The sequence below is a fragment of the Echeneis naucrates genome, chromosome 3 (genome assembly GCF_900963305.1).
Source record: "Echeneis naucrates chromosome 3, fEcheNa1.1, whole genome shotgun sequence".
In the NCBI taxonomy this organism is placed as follows: domain Eukaryota; kingdom Metazoa; phylum Chordata; class Actinopteri; order Carangiformes; family Echeneidae; genus Echeneis; species Echeneis naucrates.
This window is the reverse complement of record NC_042513.1, coordinates 4,349,778-4,370,529: the sequence shown is the minus strand read 5'-3', so window position 1 is coordinate 4,370,529 and position 20,752 is coordinate 4,349,778. Positions and strand designations below refer to the sequence as shown.

At 39.1% G+C, this 20,752-nt stretch overlaps 1 protein-coding gene across 7 annotated transcripts in view; it reads left to right on the top strand.

The window, feature by feature from the left end:
* The window catches only part of tead1b (TEA domain family member 1b), a 40,039-nt gene that overhangs the window by 15,097 nt on the left and 4,190 nt on the right, over positions 1 to 20,752 (top strand). For 2 of the 7 annotated variants that reach the window (XM_029497722.1, XM_029497723.1), the window contains 10 exons: positions 9,827 to 9,891; positions 11,758 to 11,973; positions 14,162 to 14,173; positions 15,047 to 15,178; positions 15,452 to 15,498; positions 15,629 to 15,690; positions 16,087 to 16,211; positions 18,573 to 18,746; positions 19,858 to 19,998; positions 20,092 to 20,244. In XM_029497722.1, coding sequence (XP_029353582.1) covers positions 9,827 to 9,891; positions 11,758 to 11,973; positions 14,162 to 14,173; positions 15,047 to 15,178; positions 15,452 to 15,498; positions 15,629 to 15,690; positions 16,087 to 16,211; positions 18,573 to 18,746; positions 19,858 to 19,998; positions 20,092 to 20,244 — 1,127 coding nt within the window. The remainder of the gene's footprint in view (positions 1 to 9,826; positions 9,892 to 11,757; positions 11,974 to 14,161; positions 14,174 to 15,046; positions 15,179 to 15,451; positions 15,499 to 15,628; positions 15,691 to 16,086; positions 16,212 to 18,572; positions 18,747 to 19,857; positions 19,999 to 20,091; positions 20,245 to 20,752) is intronic. The other 5 variants (XM_029497725.1, XM_029497726.1, XM_029497727.1 and 2 more) reach the window with 5 other exon arrangements.

Sequence of the window (20,752 nt, the reverse complement as noted above, 5' to 3'; positions counted from 1 at the left end):
GCAGACATGGCTTGCCCCCGATGGCCCAGCACTGTGCTCCTCTGGGTCTCGTTTCACCGGGCCGAGCATGCTTGGATCTGATCCTCCCTACTGGGCAGATAATGAGGAATTCTGGGATCAGCTCAGGCTCCCCAAGTCACCTGCATTCACTCAGAATGGAGTGTAAGGAACTTCATTGCAGGAGAGGCATCACACACCTCCAGAATAATCCTTCCTTTGTTCCCTTGTCATTGTCAGTGTAAGGCTACCATGTTTTCACACATGGTAGTAAAAAAAGTCCAATTATGTTATGTCTATCTCGTAAGGAGTCACTGTTGAAAGTGGAAATAGTATTGATGCAGGTATGATAAGGGGAGGAAAGGGTCATTTTGTGTTAAGATTCAGAGACAGTGAGTCTTAACACAAAATGACAGTGAAAGACTGGTTATTTGTTAATCTTGGGTTGCTATGGAGATGGCTTATACTTCTTTCCGATCCAACACGTAGCAATGGTTGATGTGAATGGGTCAATGGGTACAAATTCTTTTCCCTAACCCTAACCCTAACCCTGGTTTTGTGACTCTTTCCCCAAACATGGCCAAAACAGGAAAACAAAGAGTTTATGTATTCATTGTATCAATACAATGATATATGTTTTAATCTGATTCTATCATGTCTGCTTACAGAAACTCAGATATTCCTGATAGTCTTTCTGGTACCTGTTGTTTCCCACTGTCATGGATCTAATATGCCCAGAAGAGCATATGTAGCCAACACAGGCAAAGTTAATTTAAATGTCACTTATTTTGCGTCATTCGATTCCTACATATTTTTTTGCTCATCATCCACGTCTGTTTCTGTGGGTCTGAGAATGAGCATTTAATGAGACAGAACCCCAAAATGGGACTACATTTAGAGCTCCTCTGTTGCCGGGCAGCAGAATCGATTTCAAAGTGCATATTATTTCATGGTAGTCTGTTCAAGGGGCAGGTTTCAGCTCTAACTCATGTCCATGTTGTGGTGACCAATTGTAGTATGTTCTAGCGTGTGTTAGATTCCAGTCCCCTGCCCACGGTTCCCAGAGTTGTTGAGAGTTCATGCCTCACAGAGCTGCTTAGCATGAACTGTGGTGATGGACGGGCTCAAAGCTTCCGCAGATGCTGTCCAGACTGTGAAAAGATGTTACTTAGAGAAAATTTTATCACGAAAGAGCGGCCTTTGTGAGGCAGAGATTCTGCAATTTGCTTTGCACGCATATATTCATTATAAAATGAACAAAATTTACACAGGAATACCAGAAAATGACAAGGTTATTGATTTAATACAGCACATAATGGCAAGGGTGTGTAATCCTTCCACAGTCTATAAGTATCACTTTAAAAATGTTGCTCAACGCTGTGTTTATGTTTCAGTGATAGGAATTTTGATTTGATTTGAACTATTTATTTAAATCAAATTGGTAGTGCTTTTATTTCTAGAGGCTGGACAAGCTGCTCTGTTTGAGTCAGTTTGTGATTTTCATACTGTGTGGACATGTTTGCACTGAATGGGTGGCAGGCCATGGTTCCCTGCCTGCCTGAATCAGGAGCACATGGGGTGTGTCCATGCTCTGAGTACTGTGTGAGGCCCTCTGAGCCAGGCTTCTGGTTTCAGGTTGCATGTTCTCAATTGGCTGCCTTTGTTTGACTAAAACACAGTGAGACTCCAGGCTTCTTAAAGATGCAGTGTCACTTTTCACCGTCTCTTCAGGAAAAGTCATCAGTTTCATGCTGATTACATCATATGAATGGAATCTGAATGCCAGTGTTATTCTATCACCAGAACAGGGAACGCACTCTAGCATTAACAGACTGTCATCTTTTTTTTTTATGTTCTGTGTGGACCTGAGAATGGTCTCTCAACAATGAACAGCAACCCTGGTATCAAAGGAAGAGGATTGTCATATCCGTAGAACGATCATGCTGAATGCTGTGTTATGGTCTGACCTTAATACGCTATGTAATGACTGCTCTTATATTTGTCCTTGTAATCTAATAGTAAGTGCATGTTTTTCATGCTCTGACCGTCTGTGATGTTTCTGTTAACTATTTAGGACCTTGCCTCTCTTGCAGAACTTGGATTCGGTATCACATTGGTCACAGCTAAGATGTCTTCCTTTGTGCTCAGATGCTGAATTGATCCTGAGAGATTGAAAATATTGATTTGAGTCTCAGTCTCTTACTTTGTTGTGGAGAAGGGGGGTAGTGCACCTTCCTGACTTTTAGCGCCATGTTCACACATTGGACTTGCCACACAGTCAGTTCCTCAGGAGACTCGTAATTACAGTCGTCCTTTCAGATTAGTCCAACAGTCTGTTCAACTGTGGCTTCACTCCCTGGTCATTTATTTCATCTGTTTCACTCTCCTGAGAGGCACACCTAAACACAATGAACAGGCCAGCCTCTACAATAATGTATGTGATGATAAACACAGTGGCTCCTAATTGATAGAGTGATTCAGACAAGGACTGGCTGTGCAAATTGGTCCCCTGTGAGTATATTGCACAGAGTTGGGACTAACAGGTTTCGGCTGTGGCCTTGTTCGAGAGAGGTAGTGTGGGGAACAAGGAAATAGAATGGGCTGGACCTGCTGAGTGATAAAGAGGCTGTCTTTGCCTCCTCAGCCCCGTCTGAATACAGGCACAGTTCAGCAGAGGTTGGCTGCTGTAATCCTCTCAGTGTCTCCAGGAAGGCTCAGGTTAGTGACCTGCTGCTTTGTGATGTCTTGTAAGATTTTGAGAGAATACCTCACCTTTAATCCCCCACTGTTCAACTCCACATTAGCTCAACCACTCCTGACCCAGCCCCTGCGATAAAGCCTTTTATCTAGCTCAATAAGGTCATTTGAAGTTAAGTATTGATTTCTTTTGGTGTCCAGAGAAAAAATGGATTTTTAAAGAGCTGTTAATTACAGTTACACACTACGTTATATAGAGAGCTTAATTTTGATGCTTAACAACATCAATTAATTTCTAAAAAGCTGTGATGGTTCCTGCATGGTGGTGCAGTGGTTATATCACGATTATCACGATAATCCTGAAAATTATGACATGTAGTGTGACGAAAAAGTGCAGCAGATGAAAATATCTGATCTGTATGGCGCAATGGCAGTTTTCAATATTGCGTATTATCAAAGAAAGTAAAGTAGGACAGAACAAGGTCTCAGTATTTCTGTTCACTGACTTGGCTTCAGCTCAGAAATTCTTAAGCTTTGAAATAAATGAACTGCTCTTAATAGCAGCCTTTCTTGGTTTTATGTCCCTATTTTTCTTGTCTAAATGAGGACTGAGTAGCGAGTTTTCCTGTGGATGTGGGAGGATGACATATGTTCATACGAACTCAGAGCTCCAGTGATAATTTTATGGAACAAGACGACTGTGTGTAAATTGGTGAGAACCACTGAATCTTAAAAAGTGCAACTCCAACAAGTTTGGAACAACACGTTAAAACTAGGCATATGTTAGAACTACACCACAGTACACCATAAAACAACAAACTGCTGTACTCATGGGTGTATAGTTAACTTGCTTGCATGCGCTGAATCAAACACAAAAAATGACAGTGTAATGAGAAATTATATGGTTGTGAGCTTTTCTGTTTTTGTCGACATGCATTGGGATGGTATGCGTGTGTTGAAGTGCGAAAGAGGAGGACGAATTTCTTTTATGTCTTAGAATAGTTTTTGTGTTTGTGATGATCATGGCATCATGCACACAGCCACTGGCCTTAAATTCCTTCATATGGACCAACACTTCTAGTATGAGCACTCAACAATACAGGAAGTTAAAGCACTTTTAACAATCAGCATTTGGACTGGAGTCGGATTTTGCAATCAGCAGATATTGTCTTCTGACTTTCACAAGAGAGTTCACTGCTGAAGGCGTTGCAGTACTCTGCAGCCTTGACAGAGAGAGCAGGTTTGTAAATGTTGTGGTGCTGCACTTTCCTTGGGAAGCACCTGCAGGCAGCCCTTTTTTTATTGAGTTGCAATTGTTTTAAACTTAAATAAGCCATTGTTGTCTTCTCACTGCAGCAGCTGTGCACTATTTATTCTTGTGAAATAATTTGTTTACTGGCAACCTGGTTTTCCAGGTTCGTCTTTGGTGAATCAGCCAGAGCTACTGTAACACTGAACTGATCACAGTGTTTTCCTTCCAAAACGGCCGCTGTCAATTTTCTTTCAAGTCACAAGTACCAGCTTCTCCACCTGGCAAGCAGTGGATTCCCATTGATATAATGAGTAAAAGGCTTCCTGCCCCTGCCTGCAATTCCCAAAACCTGGGATGAATGCCTTCATATTGTTGGTTTACTCTATTGTCATGCAAATATCTGCCTGAGACCTCTGAGTCATCTATCATAGATGACAAGAAAGCTCGGGCCATAGTGCTAGCTTGCTACAAAACACCACACTACATTCAGGCAGGCCTGCAAACACATGTTTTTGATTGTATCACTTTTAGGTTTTTGCTTGAAAAAAAGACTCCACAATTAATGATGTCCAGCCTATTGTGCTAAAACCTCTTGTAAGATAGTTCAATCCAATGGTAATGCTTCCCTTAAAAACAAAGATATGAATGAAGGGTTAGTTAGAAATCTGTGCTAATGGGTTGGGCACAGTCAAATGTGTGCTCTCAGTTCTGTCAGGCCCTGCCCAGAGAGAGACGTGTGGTAGGAGCCACACACATGTAGGCAATCTGCCGACTGATTCTTGGCCAGATCCAGCATTGTCTCATGGAAGAGTGCTGGGCCAGATGTGACTGTGGTTCTGCCTGCGTTTAGAAAAAAGTGCTGTTACAGGAAATGGTTGCTTTAAAAAGAGGAAAAGGAGAAAAAAAAAAAACCCAACAAAAAAACAAAATGCAACAGAGCAGTGCAGTAAAGTATTGTTCTTGTAGCTCAAAGCACACAAGGAGGCCAGTTAGAGCATTTGATATGCCATTATATAATTATACTTTGTTTATGCCATGCATTTCCATTAAGGTTTTGATGTTGAATATAATGATGAGCATGCGTTTGCATGCCAGGAGATTCAGCTCTGCTTCACTCAGTATTACCTCTGTACATTCATTGTGTAAAAAAGAAAAAAAAAAACAATCCATGTAATATCTATATGCATTACAGATTTCCCTGGTGATTCACTTCTATTTTATACAACATTGATTTTGGAAATCTGTTGTAATGACTCACTGTGGTGTTACTTTTAGTAGTACGATTAAAGCTGGATGTTCTTTTTTAAATTTTGATCAGATTGTTGCAAAAATTATTTTCTCCCTCTTTTAGCACATTAAGCTGCCAAGAAACTTTTCCAAAATATTTCTTAGTTCTTATTTAAATCATTATCATATTTAGTGCTATATTGAGTAAACTTCAGGCTTCTGTTTTACAATGAACATTTATACTAATGTGCAACAATCATAGAAGGTGTAATTAATTGTATAATGTTTGAATACACCAGTTTCTCAAATCGGAGAACCTCACTGGAATCTTAACATAAGATATGTAGTTTAGAGTAAATTGCATCACTGGCTTCCCTTTTCTTCTTTAGAGAATCAAATTCTATTGGGAGGCTCCTAACATCAACAGGGTGACGGGGGGGGCTCACTTATGGGAAAAAAAAAGGTTTGGCAAGAAAACCTTCAGTGTCTCTAATAGCTCTTACACTTGAACTGACTAATGCACTTGTTCCAGAATTCGAGGGCATAAATGTATTTTCCAACAAACTACACTGGATCACACCTTTATCTGCAGAGAGGACGATTGCACAATATTTCTAGTTTTGTCGACATTTCATAGTAAAGCAGAATAGACATCATTGTGTTTTGAATGGTTGCATTCATTATGACCCAATCCCATAAATGTCTGAAACATTTACAGGAAATTTATCAGCAGCTATTTTGAGAAATTTATTTTAAACCATAAGTACCAAATATTTGATGGTTTCAGCTTCTCCTGATTTAACAGCTTGCAGCTTTTCCTTATTTTTGAGTTTTCAGCCATCAGGTTGAACCATCTTTTCCCCAATTCCAGCTTCTATAACATTAAGATTTGTCTTATCTCAGAGTGAAAGCTTGGGCTTTAAGATTTTTTTCATTTTTGTCATCACCACCAAGCAGCATGGCAGCACAGTGGTTAGCACTGTTGCCCCAAAATCAGAAGGTCAGGTTAGCATGTTCTCCCAATGTATATGTGGGTTTCCTCCCACCGTCCAAAGACATCATGTTTAGGTTAACTGGTGACTCTAAATTGAGTGTGAGTGGTTGTTGGTCTCTGTCTGTCTCTGTGTGTTGGCCCTGTGATGGCCTGGTGACCTGTCCAGGGTGACCCCGCCCTCACCCAGAGTGAGCTGGGATTGGCTCCAGCAACTCCCATGACCCAGAAACAGATAAGTCGGAGAAGATGAATGAGCAAGTGAGTGTTTTTTTTTTTTGTTTTTTTTTTGACAGATATTAAACCAAATAATTTATCTGTTAATCAAGAAAACCACAATCACCCAAGCTGTGAAAGAATGTAATTTTCATTCACACCTCTACTGGAGTTTTATATTTGAATATTTACAAAGCAGCAGAGGCAAAATGAAAGGAAGAAGAGTTAAATAATCCATGCAAAAGTCTCTGCTAAGTGCTGTTCCAGTTGTTTCGGTTGTCACATGCTGATTTAGACACTGCAGGCCCTGTGGCAGGTTATGGGAACTTATTTTTGGGTGTGGTATCTTAGAGGTTGGTCCACAGTGGACTTTGACAATACACTACATTGTTATTCACAACAGTGGGAGCCTTTCCCAGGTTCCTTGGAGAAAGGATGCTAAGGGCCAAATTGGATTTCTGACTGAATGAGGAATCAGCTGCTTGGGGACTGTCTAGAGAAAGCTGAGCCACCGTCTCTTTGTGGGGCTGCTGCTGGAGTGCCATTCATATGTCGCAGATCATCCAAACTCATTGAGATTCAGAGGAGAGTTCACTCTGGCCAGGTGGAGGGCTCCTCCAGCTGCTAAGCAGCACATATCTGCTCAGGGGTCACACTAAACATTTAAGCCTTTTCCTGCTGCTTTGAGTGACAGGACCACTACATGAAGAGTTAATTTTGTCAGCTTTTCCCCAGGCTATTTCCTTGAAGAACATTTCACATGTACTAATAGTTCTGTAGAATCCAAGAAGAATCTTTACTGGAGTGATGGGTGCATAAGATTTCATCAATCCATGTGAGCTCCCAGCATGTGGAATGAATATAAGAAACACTGTCAAACACTGTACCAAACATAAGATAGAAAGATAGATATACTTTATTTTATCCCAGGCTGGGGAATTGCAGTAAATAAATAATTAATAAATAATTAATAATAAATATATAAATGTAGAGAAACTGAGAATAAAACTGTTAAAGCAAAACAGTTATCAGTTGATTATTAATTTTGAAGAGAAGATTGAAGATAAAGATTTAATTAAACTCAAACTGTGATGATAAATCAAAATTAGCACTGCAAATGAAAAAATCAGTATGCAAAATGTCTATGACATATTATTTCTGGAAGTTAATGTAGAAGAAGAGTTGTGGAAAAATTTAGCATCTTGAGTTTCAGGTGAGAGAAGCAAAGTGATATACAAAGCATTTTTAGTCCTGAATGTTTACAGTCACCTTTCTAAGGCAATTGTTCTACGATACAAACACAAGCAACACAAAAAAGAATGCAGGCCAGCCAGGACCCAATGAGCTTTTTCCAGCCTGGTGAAAGGAATGAATTATTCAACAGTAAGCAAGCTTTCAGCTGGCCATTTGTGTGCTTTGATCTACGAATCAGGAGTTTGCATGAATGCCTGTATTGTCATGTTATGTTTCCACAGTGTGTGAATTATTGAAAATTGTGTAGGCCCTGCATCTGGTTAAGTTTACACTGCATGAGCACTGCATAGGCTGTACTGCAAATCCCTAGATGTTGTTTATTTGTCCTGTTGGGTCAGATGACTGGGAACACTGAGGCTGACCTCCCTTAAATGGTCACTGTGAAAACAGCTTCTGGGGGCAACCCTTCAATAAACGCCAACTTGATGTCAAACCCCTCCCCTCTCTCTCCACTCCCCCTAGTGGTACAACAAAAGGTTTAGGTGTAGCAGGCAGCCAGGTGCTTCAGGTGTCAGAGCTCATGTTCTGGCAAGTGCATACATTGTATTTTTATTTAAACTCTGGATTTTAATCAATACTAAAATATGACCTTTTACTCTATTGCTTGTGTTAAAATCTGAAAATTTTTACCCGATTCATTTGTTCAGGAATAAAAGAGGCAACAGTAGAAAACGATCTCTCTTTGGAGATGTGGATGAAAGCAAAAGTGTCTTTTGTTAATTAACAAAATTTGGGGCTTTGACTTCTGGCGTGACAAAAGAAGACATTTGAAGTCTTCTTAGACAAGAAAATGTGGTCTTTGTTCTAAAATTGGTCATGTGTTATGTGGCCAAACAACTGACCGTTGAAGTCACCAGTCATTACCTGTCTCCATACTAGATAGACGTTGCAGACTTTTAAGACTGCATTTGAAGCTGCTATACCTGACGTACTTAATGCGGTACATAAGACAGCTGGTGCTTCAACAGATAATGCTTCATACTAACTGCTTGTTTTCTGCTATACAGGCAAGAGACAGAAAGGCATCTAGTACCATTCTCTGGTCTATGGATCCAAAGTGTCTTATGTTTTCTTCTCTTTTATGTCTCTGAGCTTTATCTTTGTGCTCTCTCCCATTCTGTGATCACTGATGCCCTACCATAGATGGGAAATTCCTTTCGTTCTCATTACCTGAGCTACAGCTCATTAGCACATGTGCGATGCGTTGTGGTCCTATTGTGTCATAATAAAAGTAAGAGCTTTAATTGATATTGAAGTGAATGCAAAAAAAAAAAATAAATAAAAATATTATATTGAGGATTTGGTACATTTCATTAAGGAATGGAGCAGATCCATGGCATTGGTTTGCTACAGCTGGTCACATAATTAGAGTGCCTCCTTACCTATAATTTGTGTAATAGTTTTGGTTGGGGGCATGTTATTACCATATGAAAGGGCTAAGCAGGGGTCATGTGCATTGCTACAGCAAAAAGGGCAGAGCTGAGGGCAGAAGAATTTTTGGAGCCGTTGTCAATAGGAGATCTCTACAAAGCTTTGCTTTAATTATAATTTAGTCAGAGCAGCACTGTTTTAAACCCAATATATTCATATTTCTGTAATAGTATGAACAGCTAGGTCTGTTTCCTTTCAAAGCCTCAGACTTTGAAGAGAATGAGATTGAATTAGATTAATTTGAAAGGCTGTGCGGCTGCTGCCAGTTTTTTTTTTTTCTTTTTTCCTTTCTTTCTTTTTTCATGCTAATGCCACATGGTGTTTTCCGAGGAAAATTGATTCTGGTTCATTTCAAAGATGTACATACCTTTTTGTTTTGGCAGTATACAGACCCAAAGTTGGGAAGCTACACACTGGTTATGCAGCTTTACATTTTATTCACACTTTCTTTCTCAAAAGTTCAAAGGTGTTAATTGACATTAGTTTTAAAAGGTGTAAAAAACACTTAGTTTCGAACTTTATTATCACTGAGCTTCAATAAGAGAAAGGAACCACATTACTACAGAGCCAGACAGTGACTACATGTTAATACTGAAGAATCATACAGTTTGGAGCACACTAACCAGTTAACCTCATGATGTGGTTTCTCCGTAAAGTTTCTAATTTTCACTTTTCACCTGGAAAATGTTTTAAGACATATTTTGTCCCTTTCTTGACATTCAACACATTTCACTTCACATTTAATTTTCTTGTTCACACAGGTCGAAATGAGCTGATAGCAAGATACATCAAGCTTCGGACTGGGAAGACGAGGACTCGTAAGCAGGTAAGATGAGAGAAGAGGACGCTCTGGTCCACAAGTGAGAGGGGGCTGTCAAATCAGAATATGCGCAGCCTGGAAAATAGAGAAACAAAACTAGACAGCAATAGTCTTGAGGGAACGTCTGAGGCTGAAAAGTCTCCTGTCACTGTGGAGTTGCCTGAACAGATATCTGGGGATTTCTGTTTATATTTAAAAAAAAAAGAAAAGAAAGAAAAAAGAGTAGTGACTCCTCTACATCAGCCTGTACTGAGAGTATTAGTCTTTATTAATAGGAAGACTGAAGCCCTAATAAATTGGTAACAGCTGTGATCGAAGTCTGTTTGCTGTAGTCGGTGTTGGAGAGTGCATCCTGCCTTCTCCAACACAACGTTTGAACTGGAGACAGACTCTGAATCAAATTGTGATGAATCTATTAATCTGGGCTGTAATGTAAGTAAAATGTCATATAAAATTGAAATCAGGGCTCTTTGTATGTATATATGTATGGTAATTATTATACTGCTGTTTAAATTATCAATGCCATTGACTGATTTTGCCTCTAAACTGTAGATTTCCTGTATGAACACTGACATGAATGACAGTGATAAACAAGCCAGTGTTGGTCAGTGGCATTCGATCGCTGTGTGTGAATTGATCAGTCTGGGCCAGAAACGCTGTGTGGTTTCTGTCTCATGACTCTTCTGCTCAACGCAGAGCTAGAATGAGAGAGTTCATTTTAATGCCTTATCTCTGTGTATTTATTATTATTTAAGTTATTTGCATTCGCTCAAACTGATTTGGTGAATTCAACGTGTAGGCACTTTGATGAATAACTATTTAAATTTTAAGCTAATTTCTTAGAAATTCACCAATTTCTGCTTCTCAAATATTGTACTGGGTTTCTGAATCTACTATGATCATAAACCCTGAAACTTTTGATTTTGTTATTTTAGTTTGAAAATACAACTATGGTATACAAACTATGGTTGAAATTCTTTTTTCCAAACAATCAGTCAAAAAAACCATTGGTATATTTAAAATGGAAAATGAATCGTTTGATTGTTTTGTCTATTAAATGCCTGAAAATAGTGGAAAATGGCTGTTGCCTACGATCCAAGGTGATGTCTTTAAACTTTGTTTTTTTTTTTTTTTTTTTTTCCCCTGGTGAGCAGTTCAAGGCTTAAAGATGGTGAATTTAAAATAAAAAAGTCCTCAAATTCCACATCGGAGAAGCTGGAACCAAAGAATCTTGAGCATTTTTGCTTAGAAAAAGAGTGAAATAGTTGTAGATAAATAGTTGCTGATTAATTTTCTGTCCATTTTATATCATTATATATAACACCTTGAACACCAAGAAAATTATTTATTTATTTATTTATTTGGCTGACTTAGCTTTGCTGTGATTTGTGTAAACAATGCCAAAGGAGAATGTAAATCCAAACCTAAGATCAATACACATGACTTATCTGTCAGATTGTTACTTGGTCTGCTCATTGTTACATCTGAGGAAATCAAATAATTGTGTACTGCGTGAATGTTGGAGGTAAACGCGGCTGGTGAAACGCCTCATCCAGCTCCCGAAAGAATACTTGACTAGCCAATTCTGATTCAGCACACAACAGATCACATCTGTGTGCTGTTAATGTGTGCGAAAGGAGCCTGAATCCGCCTTAATCAGTTCACTTAAGTGACGACAACACACAGCATAACACTTGGTTGGCTGTTAGCTTGTTTTGTGATTTGGACACAAACAAGATAAGGTGTTATGCACCTTATCCTCATCCAGTGGATTCTTTTTTACAAGTTATAATCTCTATATATGCATAATCTACTTTGTACTTCTTTGGTTTTTCTTGTTTTTTTATTTTCCCTTTTCTCTTTTTAATGGAGGTGTCTAGTCACATACAGGTCTTAGCAAGAAAGAAAGTTCGTGAAATCCAAGCTGCCATTAAGGTACGTCTGGCTTTGCCCGGTTGTAGGGGGCTTTTCATTGCCATGGTTACAGGCTCTTCCTTTGTTTTCCTCCCCTCCCCGACCCCGCAGGTGTCTAGTCACATTCAGGTTCTTGCCAGAAGGAAATCTCGTGAGTTTCATTCCAAGCTAAAGGTATGCGCTTTTCTGCTTTTGGGCTTCTTGGTTGCTGTGCGTCTTAACTTCCTGTTTCCTGTGGTGACAGAGTGAATGCCTGCTGCTCTGATTTTCTCTAAGTACTGATTGTAATCTGTTTTAGAATTTCTAACCCCCTTTATATTTTCACTCCTTTTCTGACCCATACTTAGATGCTATCACTTTCCTGTTCTGTCAACTTGGTTTTATCTATATTCACTCTTCAATGAAGGCCTTTTCTCTTTATTTTAAATAACAAATGTAGTTGTACTAGTAATTAATATGTTAAATTTTTCTCAGTCACTAATATATAAAAGAAAAGAAAAGATTTTAGTCATCATTGCTTCCAATTGTATGTTGCCTTTTTTTTTTTTTTTTATAGAATCGTGACCAATATACAGTTTTTTAAACAGGAGTTCAGCCATGCTAGCAACACTGTGAGAGGGCAATTAAATACAGCTCCGAGTTCACAACAGGACACTGACATGTCCTGACCTGACAATGGCAGTACATGAAAAGCAAGATGACCGCCAAATAATTACAATTCACTCTGAGGGTGATATGAATATGTGGACAAAAACTCATGGCAATCTGTCCAGTCGCTAAGAAATTTCCCTGAAAACCCTAAATGGCACCCTCATGGTAGCAACTAGAATTAAAAGTCAGGGGATCACTCCAGTCAATTGGATTCTTCCTGTGGAGCTCATGAATGTTTATACAAGATTTCAAGGCAACCCAATGAAAATTTATCGAGCCATCTCAGTGTGTACAAAGTCATGGACAGATTGATCCTAGCATGGCCTCAAAAACCGGTCAGTGTCCTGCTGGGGGTGATGAGATAATAGTTCTTTTTAATTTCTGTCCTGTATTTACTTGTCAATAATCACTTGTTGTATGTACCAGTAATGGTCAAACAAAGGAGCAAATATATTGCTGAGATTAATTTATGGGGCACGCTCAAAACTTTTCTTCTCCAGATTTATAAAAATGTAGTAAAACTATAATATAATTAATATGCAAATGTTGGGAAGCATGCTGGCATTGGTTGTTGGTGTGTGACTGGGAATAGGAGGTCAGTGGAAAATGGTCTGCTTACATCTCTTCCAAAGAGTTCATAAAGGGTGGTATATGTTAACAAAATATCAAGAGGTGATTATACCTCTGCATTCTTTGATAATGCAACCCAACTTTTTCCCTCTGTCAAAGGCTCAGTCGTGCACATTCAGAGTGGAGAATGGCTGTGAAGCTGGCTGTTTCTGAAAAGCCCTCTCTGCTGCCCTTTCTTGTTCTCCCCTCTATCTGTTGATAACACTTTGTCAATGCCATGGCTGCCATTGTCTTTTCCTCTCCCAGTCCATCGATACTGAAAACTTAAGAATGGCATATTAAACTTGAAGCATCGTGATGGAAGTAATCGTGAATATTATTGGCTTGTGATATCAGGTATTTTACAAAGTAATTCTTGTTTATAAAAGAACTCTCCACCCATGTCCCTTTTTATTTAACTTTATTTTATTTTGGGAGCTTACTCTACGTTTTGACTTTTACACTCCTGTATTCAACATGAATTAATGCCCCCTCATTAATCTGTTTTTGTGTGTGTGTGTGTGTGTGTGGCAGACAGTGAGACAGGCAGCTCAGCCACATGAATGCCTGGTCTTTCACGGCACAGGCAGCAGTCTAAAGAAAAACAGACAGCTTTTGTATGAATCCCTGTCTTTTCTCATTTAAAGCAAATTAGAGTTCAGTAGCAAGAGAAGTACAAGTGTGCCTTTCATTTGAGGGGGCATCAGTGGAAACCTGCTGTTTCTGGTCTTGTCTATGGCGTTTTGTTGAAATTACAGTCATTATGTTACTGTTCTGTTGTTTTTTGTTTTTTTTTTCTTGAATGAAGATTGTTGATCAGATTGTGAAAATTATAGAGAGCAAGACATTCACCACAGAGACCAAGGATAATTTGTAAATACAAATTTCATAATCTTTTGGGATGAAGTATTCATTACACATCTGTGATTGCTGTTCTGTGTGAAGAAAGCCGGGCACTCTCAAATTTAAGTAGATTTTTTTTTACTGGCAATTGGAGCCGTAACATTGAGACTTTTTCATCCATCATACTTGTAAGGGTTTAAAAATGTTGACTTACTTAAATGTACAAATTTACAATCAAACCCTATTTGTTTGCATTTAGGTCACGAGCATGGTAAGTACCCATTTTCTGTTTGTGCTTTATTAGATTGTGCTCTGACCTTCTGCTGCTAGTTTTGCATTTGTGTTCATTCCATAGCGACACAACAGCTGATGCCCAGTGTTTTCCCAGTTTTTTTTTTTTTTTTGTGTGTCTCTTTGTGTCATCGTATTGCTACACATTTATCACACTGTAGCTTGATTCTGCTCCACCAGCAACTGTTGCCAGCATGCTTACCTTTAGCCTCTGCCACCAGTGAGTCTGCATGGATTTGCTTGTGTTTGGTGTGTGCTCAGTGTAACTTCAAACTTCTTTAATGCACATTAAAGAACTATTTCCTAAGCAAAACAGAATGTGTAGTGCTTCTCTGGTGGCTTTCCATAAAATACTATTCTGTTTATTAAGCATGGCCATTTGAAATTATGAAAGGAATAAAGGACACACGCTATCTGTGTTAAGAGCGTTGAAAGAGCTGTAAACAAGCGTTCTTTACGTCTTTCAGTTCAGGGAAATTCTTTGCAATGCTTGGATGTGTTTTGACATGCAGACAAATGCATCCTTGATAGAAGTATGCTGAATGAGGGGTTTTTTTTTCTTCTTCTTTTTAAAAGTATTTTAGTGACAGATTAGTCAATAAGCAGACTCTTTTAAGTGCATACCTTTGCTAACCATTGTATAGTAGAATGCAGTGGTAATTCCTTTAAAAAAACAAAAACCAAACAAAACAACCTGCACTTAAATAGCAATACAGATGAATCCTCTTTTAACCTGCATGCTGTTTATTGTTGTGAGAAAGTTCAGCAATGCTTTCAGTGTGTTGTTGCTACTTCTGCAACATACCCACCTCCCATTTCTGCGTGAGTGCTAAGCCTTTTGTGACTGTTTAAGGACCAAGCCGTGAAGGACAAAGCCCTACAGAGCATGGCTTCCATGTCCTCGGCTCAGATCGTCTCTGCCACGGCTATTCACAACAAGCTCGGCCTGCCAGGCATCCCACGTCCAGCCTTTCCTGGTTCAGGGGTAAGAGCCTCATCGGCACCACTTTTGATCCATCCAGTCCAGCTTCACCCAGGGTAGCCACTGGGGCCAAACACACCAACGGCCGGGCCAAATCACATTACACACCATACTTGTCTGCCCCTATCAGATAAGCACATGATCAAAAGGAGTGGTAGTAAAGATAACTATGTCCACTGAACATCGAGCTAAAAGCCATTTTGATCTTGTCGCTCACAGCTGCTCACAATTGGATGTTGTTTATTCTTTGTTGTCTATTTATACATCTAATTCTAGTTATGGCAGGGTATGATATCCACTGGTCAGCCAGGATCCTCACAAGAGTAAGTATCAGTCTTCTGTGACAGGAAAATTAAATTCATGCAAAAAAGACCTCTGAAATCTATATCATTTGATATCTCGATGTGCGGAATAGTTTCTTTTTCCTAATGTGTCTTCTTTTCTTTGCCCCAGTATTAAGCCTTTTACCCAGCAAGCCTATCCCACCCAGTCAGCCGTCACAACAGCCATTTCAAGTAAGAGTATTACTGATACATTTTTCCTTGAACGCTTTTAATCAGGATAATAGTTATTTCTTGCCTAAAATATCCACAGCTTGTGTTGCCAAGAACAAGACAAGTGTTTGCATATTAGAAAGTATTAATGAATCACACAAAGCTACCCACAAGTTAAGAGTAGATTTATTCACACAAATGTTTCCCCCATTGCTCTGACCTAAAATAACTTATTTCAAGGGCAGGCTTGGCTGCAGTTTGCTCATAAATATTTAATTCATTTGATTTTTCTATTTACTCTGCATTTTTATTTTAAGTAATGAGTATTACTGCCAATAACATAAGGAAAACATAAATGAACCTGACTCCCCACTGATCTCCCCAAACAATAATGAAATGAACATATTCATGCTTCAGGTTATGAGCCGGCAGCAACTCCGGCTCCCACTGCACCGGCATGGCAGGGTCGCTCCATTGGCACATCTAAACTCCGACTGGTCGAGTTCTCTGCCTTCTTAGAGCAACAGAGGGACCCAGATTCAGTGAGTCCAGCATTACACTAAAGGATGAAATATCACAATCTCATGGTGTTAATTCCTACCTCTTATCGTGCCGTCCTTCCCTCTATGAATACATTGGGAGGTTTTCCCAGCCACACAGTCAGCTGGGAGGAGGCCAAAACAAGCTGAGAAGAGACAAGGCTGGCATGTAGGAACACACGGCAGGAAAACCTGCAGGATTAATGAATGACTGTATATTATTCAGTTCCCTGAAGGGCATGCCAAAACTGTATCTAAACTGCGGACTTCGGGACCACAGGATAATACATAGATTCTCTGTGGAGTGTGACACAATAAGTCAGCAGTCCACTTTTTTTTTTTTTTTGGATTCCTTTATTTTTGAGTACACTGAAATGAAGGAGAAAACAAGATAGTGTATTCAGTCATAACAAAAAAAAAAAAGGATTTCAAGGAGGACGTGTGTATATGTATATATAAATATATGATGAAGATATAATGAAAATTAAATATAGGGTGTAGTCCAAAAGAAAAACCAAACAGCAGCTGAGGTATGTTGCAAATAGTGCAATTAGGAATATTTATGTTCAGCAGCCAACATACATCGCAATATGTTGGTTGCACTACTGAGGCAGCAAGAGCTGAATAAAACCTCCAAAGAGGGCCATTAACAGCTGAAGATCTTTTGGGCAGTATTTGTGGCCCTCTGAAGGGCTCTCCTGTTCACTGCTGTGCAGCTGGGACACCAAGCAAAGATGCAGTAGATCACACACACTCCTGCTAATGCAGTGGTAGTAGGACACCCGCGACTTCTCTCCTCCTCCTCCATTGGACTTCATCCCTGAAAACTTTCTTGTCCTCTGAGATAAATTTGACCAGTCAAGACCATGAACTGGATGGTGATGTTGGCGGGATGGTTAAGGGCACATTAATGAGTTTAGACTAGGAGAAGGAAAGAAGGCCCTGTGGGGAACTGATACTAAAGTGACTTGATCTAACACTCGAGGAAGTCTCTTAGTAAGGCATCACCGTTGACAGTTGTGTTGCACTGTGAATCATTGTTTATGAAAATGCTTCTCTTTAAGTTGCTTCAGCAGGGCTGTATAGGGCCTGTCACAGGACCTGCAGCAGATGCTGCAGTCTTAGAGTCTTTTTTGGTGGGCTTCTTGTTGAGATATATGTGTATGGAAGTGACATTATTAACAGTTTTTTCTATGTTGGAGAATAAACTTCAAATGTGCTTCCAAGTGCTTGTCCACAAAAGCATCCGAATTAATCCTTTCAAAGCTGGGAGGTAGCACCTTCAGGTCATTTCTAAAAGTAATTGCGGTGTGTTGCGTTTTTTCTCTGGAGGCGGCTGACAGGTGATCAGAAAGTTTGATAGTATTGTTGATTTAAAGTGTTTGATGTGTTAGAAAGACTGCTTTTATGTCACAAGTTAAATCACAGCCTATGATACAACTTACTTCTCTAATTGCATAAATATTTGTCCACATTTTCCTGTGCCTTTTCTTTTGGTGTTTATCACATGATATCACAAGAACCATTAATATTGCATGCAGCATTCCCCTAAAGGCTACATGCTGGAGAGGATGCTCTGTGAACTTTTAGACTAAAGTGCAGTACCACATGAAAGAGTTTCATTCTGTCACAATGAGGTCAACAAACCTCTGAAAATCCAATGTTACTCTCCGATTTTATGCTCCTCTTTTCCCTCTTTAGCTACCATCATATCCAATTATTCTCAGTTGAAAAGTTAGACAAAGGAATAGATAAATTCCGACTATTATTTCATTCTATGTTGTCAATTTAGTTTGATTGCAGTTACCTTTTTTTTTTTTGTTTGTTTTTTGCAGAAATATTGCTTTTCATTTGAGTGCAGACTGAATTATACTCATCCATGAATTGCTTTTGAGAAAATGAATTATTTTACTGAATGGTTTTACCTAATGCAGTGCTTGAGATGGATTAATCTTTGTCACAGTTTGTGGTTTTGCAGCTTTCTTGTTTATAATATGACATATTATGCTTGTAGGATTTCATTCACCTTTTGGATTACTACAAATAGTGGGAGCTGTTTATTTTTGTCTTGAATGGTATTTCCTAATTTGTACGTGGTGAATAAAAAAGATGGCTAAAACCTTGCAGACAGTCAAATGAAAAGCAATGATGTGTAGACTTTTTTGTCATCACAAGTGTGTATTCTTACTAATCTAATTCAGTTATGACGGTAGTTATTTTGTTAGAATTGGTTTGATTTTCAATCCTTTTAGATTACTTTTATATCATTTTTGAGGGTCTAATGTTCATTTTACACAATATGCACTTGTACTTTACTTTTAATGAATCTGAAATCTTTGTAATGCTGTTTATTTGTATTTTCAGTACAACAAGCACCTATTTGTACATATCGGGCAGACCAACCATTCCTACAGTGACGCACTGCTGGAGTCGGTGGACATTCGTCAGATTTATGATAAATTTCCAGAAAAAAAAGGAGGACTGAAGGAGTTGTATGGAAAAGGTCACCAGAATTCCTTCTTCCTTATAAAATTCTGGGTGAGTGTTTGTTGGTCACATTGATTAGGATAATTAATAACATAACCGTGATGATAGACTTTACACACACCACACTGGTCTTAAGACGATTGGTAACATTTTGCCCATGGTTAAATGTTTGATGGCAGAGTTCTTTTCAGGAAAAGCCTGTTCGGATTTGTCTTTAGTGATTGGGTGTAATCAGTCTACACAGAGAAGACTGCTCTCTTAATGTTTGCAGAATGCACTGTGCTATATTTGGACTTGCATAGCAGGAGAGCTTTTGATCAAAGCACTCTGTAATTCAATGTAATATCTCCAAACAATGGAGTGACCCAGTTGCACTCCTAATGGATGTTTAAACATTGCATGTATTTCCTCCTTGAGGCAAAATGCTAACTAGCGGCACCCAACAAAGTAGAGACCGTATGCACTTGGACCAAGTCCCCTCAAATTCCTTTTGAAGTGACCGACCAATCTAAATTTCAAATGAAAGAGAGAATCTGCACAATAATGAACGTATAACTGCTTTGCTTAATGAAGGAGGAGAATGTTGTAGGAGGATGTCTCCTCTTTTTGTATCCATAATGAACAGGATGTTGAGGGCCTACAAAGGCTGCCCTCTGGGAGCAGATCCGTTCAACCTTATAAATCAGTCTTTTAATGTAACTTCATTTAATCCTCTTCACAATCTTGTTACCAACACCGACACATTTGCATGGTTAGTCAGATGTGGCCTAAGATATTCTAATTTGATATGCAGTGTACATGTATAATTTCAACAGCTCTGTGATCAGAAATTCTGAAGTTTAATTCAACACATTTAAACCAAATTTTGGCTTCCTATTAAATGCCCATATGTGCTGTGCCCCAGTCCAATACTACAGTATGTGTCAAACGATCAAACTAAGACGTGTGTGTTGCCCATAGTTATCGACCTGCAGATATTTATCACCGGAATCTGCAGTTGTCAAGTCTGTCCCCTTACATTATTTTCTGTTGCAGCTGTTGAAAGAAAAACAGCTCTAGACTTCTGCTGTTTGCCATGTTTTTTATTTATTCTTCCTTCCTCTTGTGTGGACCTTAAACTAAAATGTTCATTTACACTAAATTCCCTCTTCTTTGCTCGCAGGCTGACTTAAACTGCAACATTCAAGATGAAAGTGGATCTTTCTATGGAGTCACTAGTCAGTATGAGAGCTCAGAGAACATGACCATTACATGTTCAACGAAGGTCTGCTCCTTTGGCAAACAGGTGGTCGAGAAGGTTGAGGTGTGAGCCAATTGTTTAAAATAGCAATATTCAGATAAACGGCTGAATTATTAATATATATTTACAGTTTTTTTTTTCCCCCCTGTTCTTCAGACTGAATACGCACGCTTTGAAAACGGACGCTTCGTCTACCGAATAAGCCGGTCTCCCATGTGTGAATACATGATCAACTTCATCCATAAGCTAAAACATCTACCAGAGAAATATATGATGAACAGCGTGCTGGAGAACTTCACTATCTTATTGGTAATCACCTTACTGACCTGAGTGCAGGATCTTCATTCTTCTGTCCCTGTCAGGGTGTGTTGATGGCTCTAACTGGCTTCATTAAAAAAAAAAAAAAAATAGATGGCACGCTTTGGTTTGGCTGAGCCTTAAGATGAGTTCCTCTTTCTGGTCACATTCCTCCCATTCCACAGGGAATGAAATGCCATGTGAGGTGCCTCATTATCTGCAGGGGAAAAGGGAGGATAAGAGGGAGAAGGAGAAACTCCCGTTATTAACCACCACATGGGGTCTTAAAAATGTCATTTACCATCCAGACAAAAAATAAACAGAAAGGTATAGCTCCGAATGTAGCGCGTACACTGAAGGTGGCAACCAAAGCCCTGTTTCCCAAAAGCACATAAACACAAGGATGAATGTAAAATCCATGGTATAGACTTTCAACTTTTCATTTGACCACAGATTAATAACAGCATCGAAAAAACAGAAGGCTGCAGGAATAACAAAAGAAAACATTTATTCTTGTTTT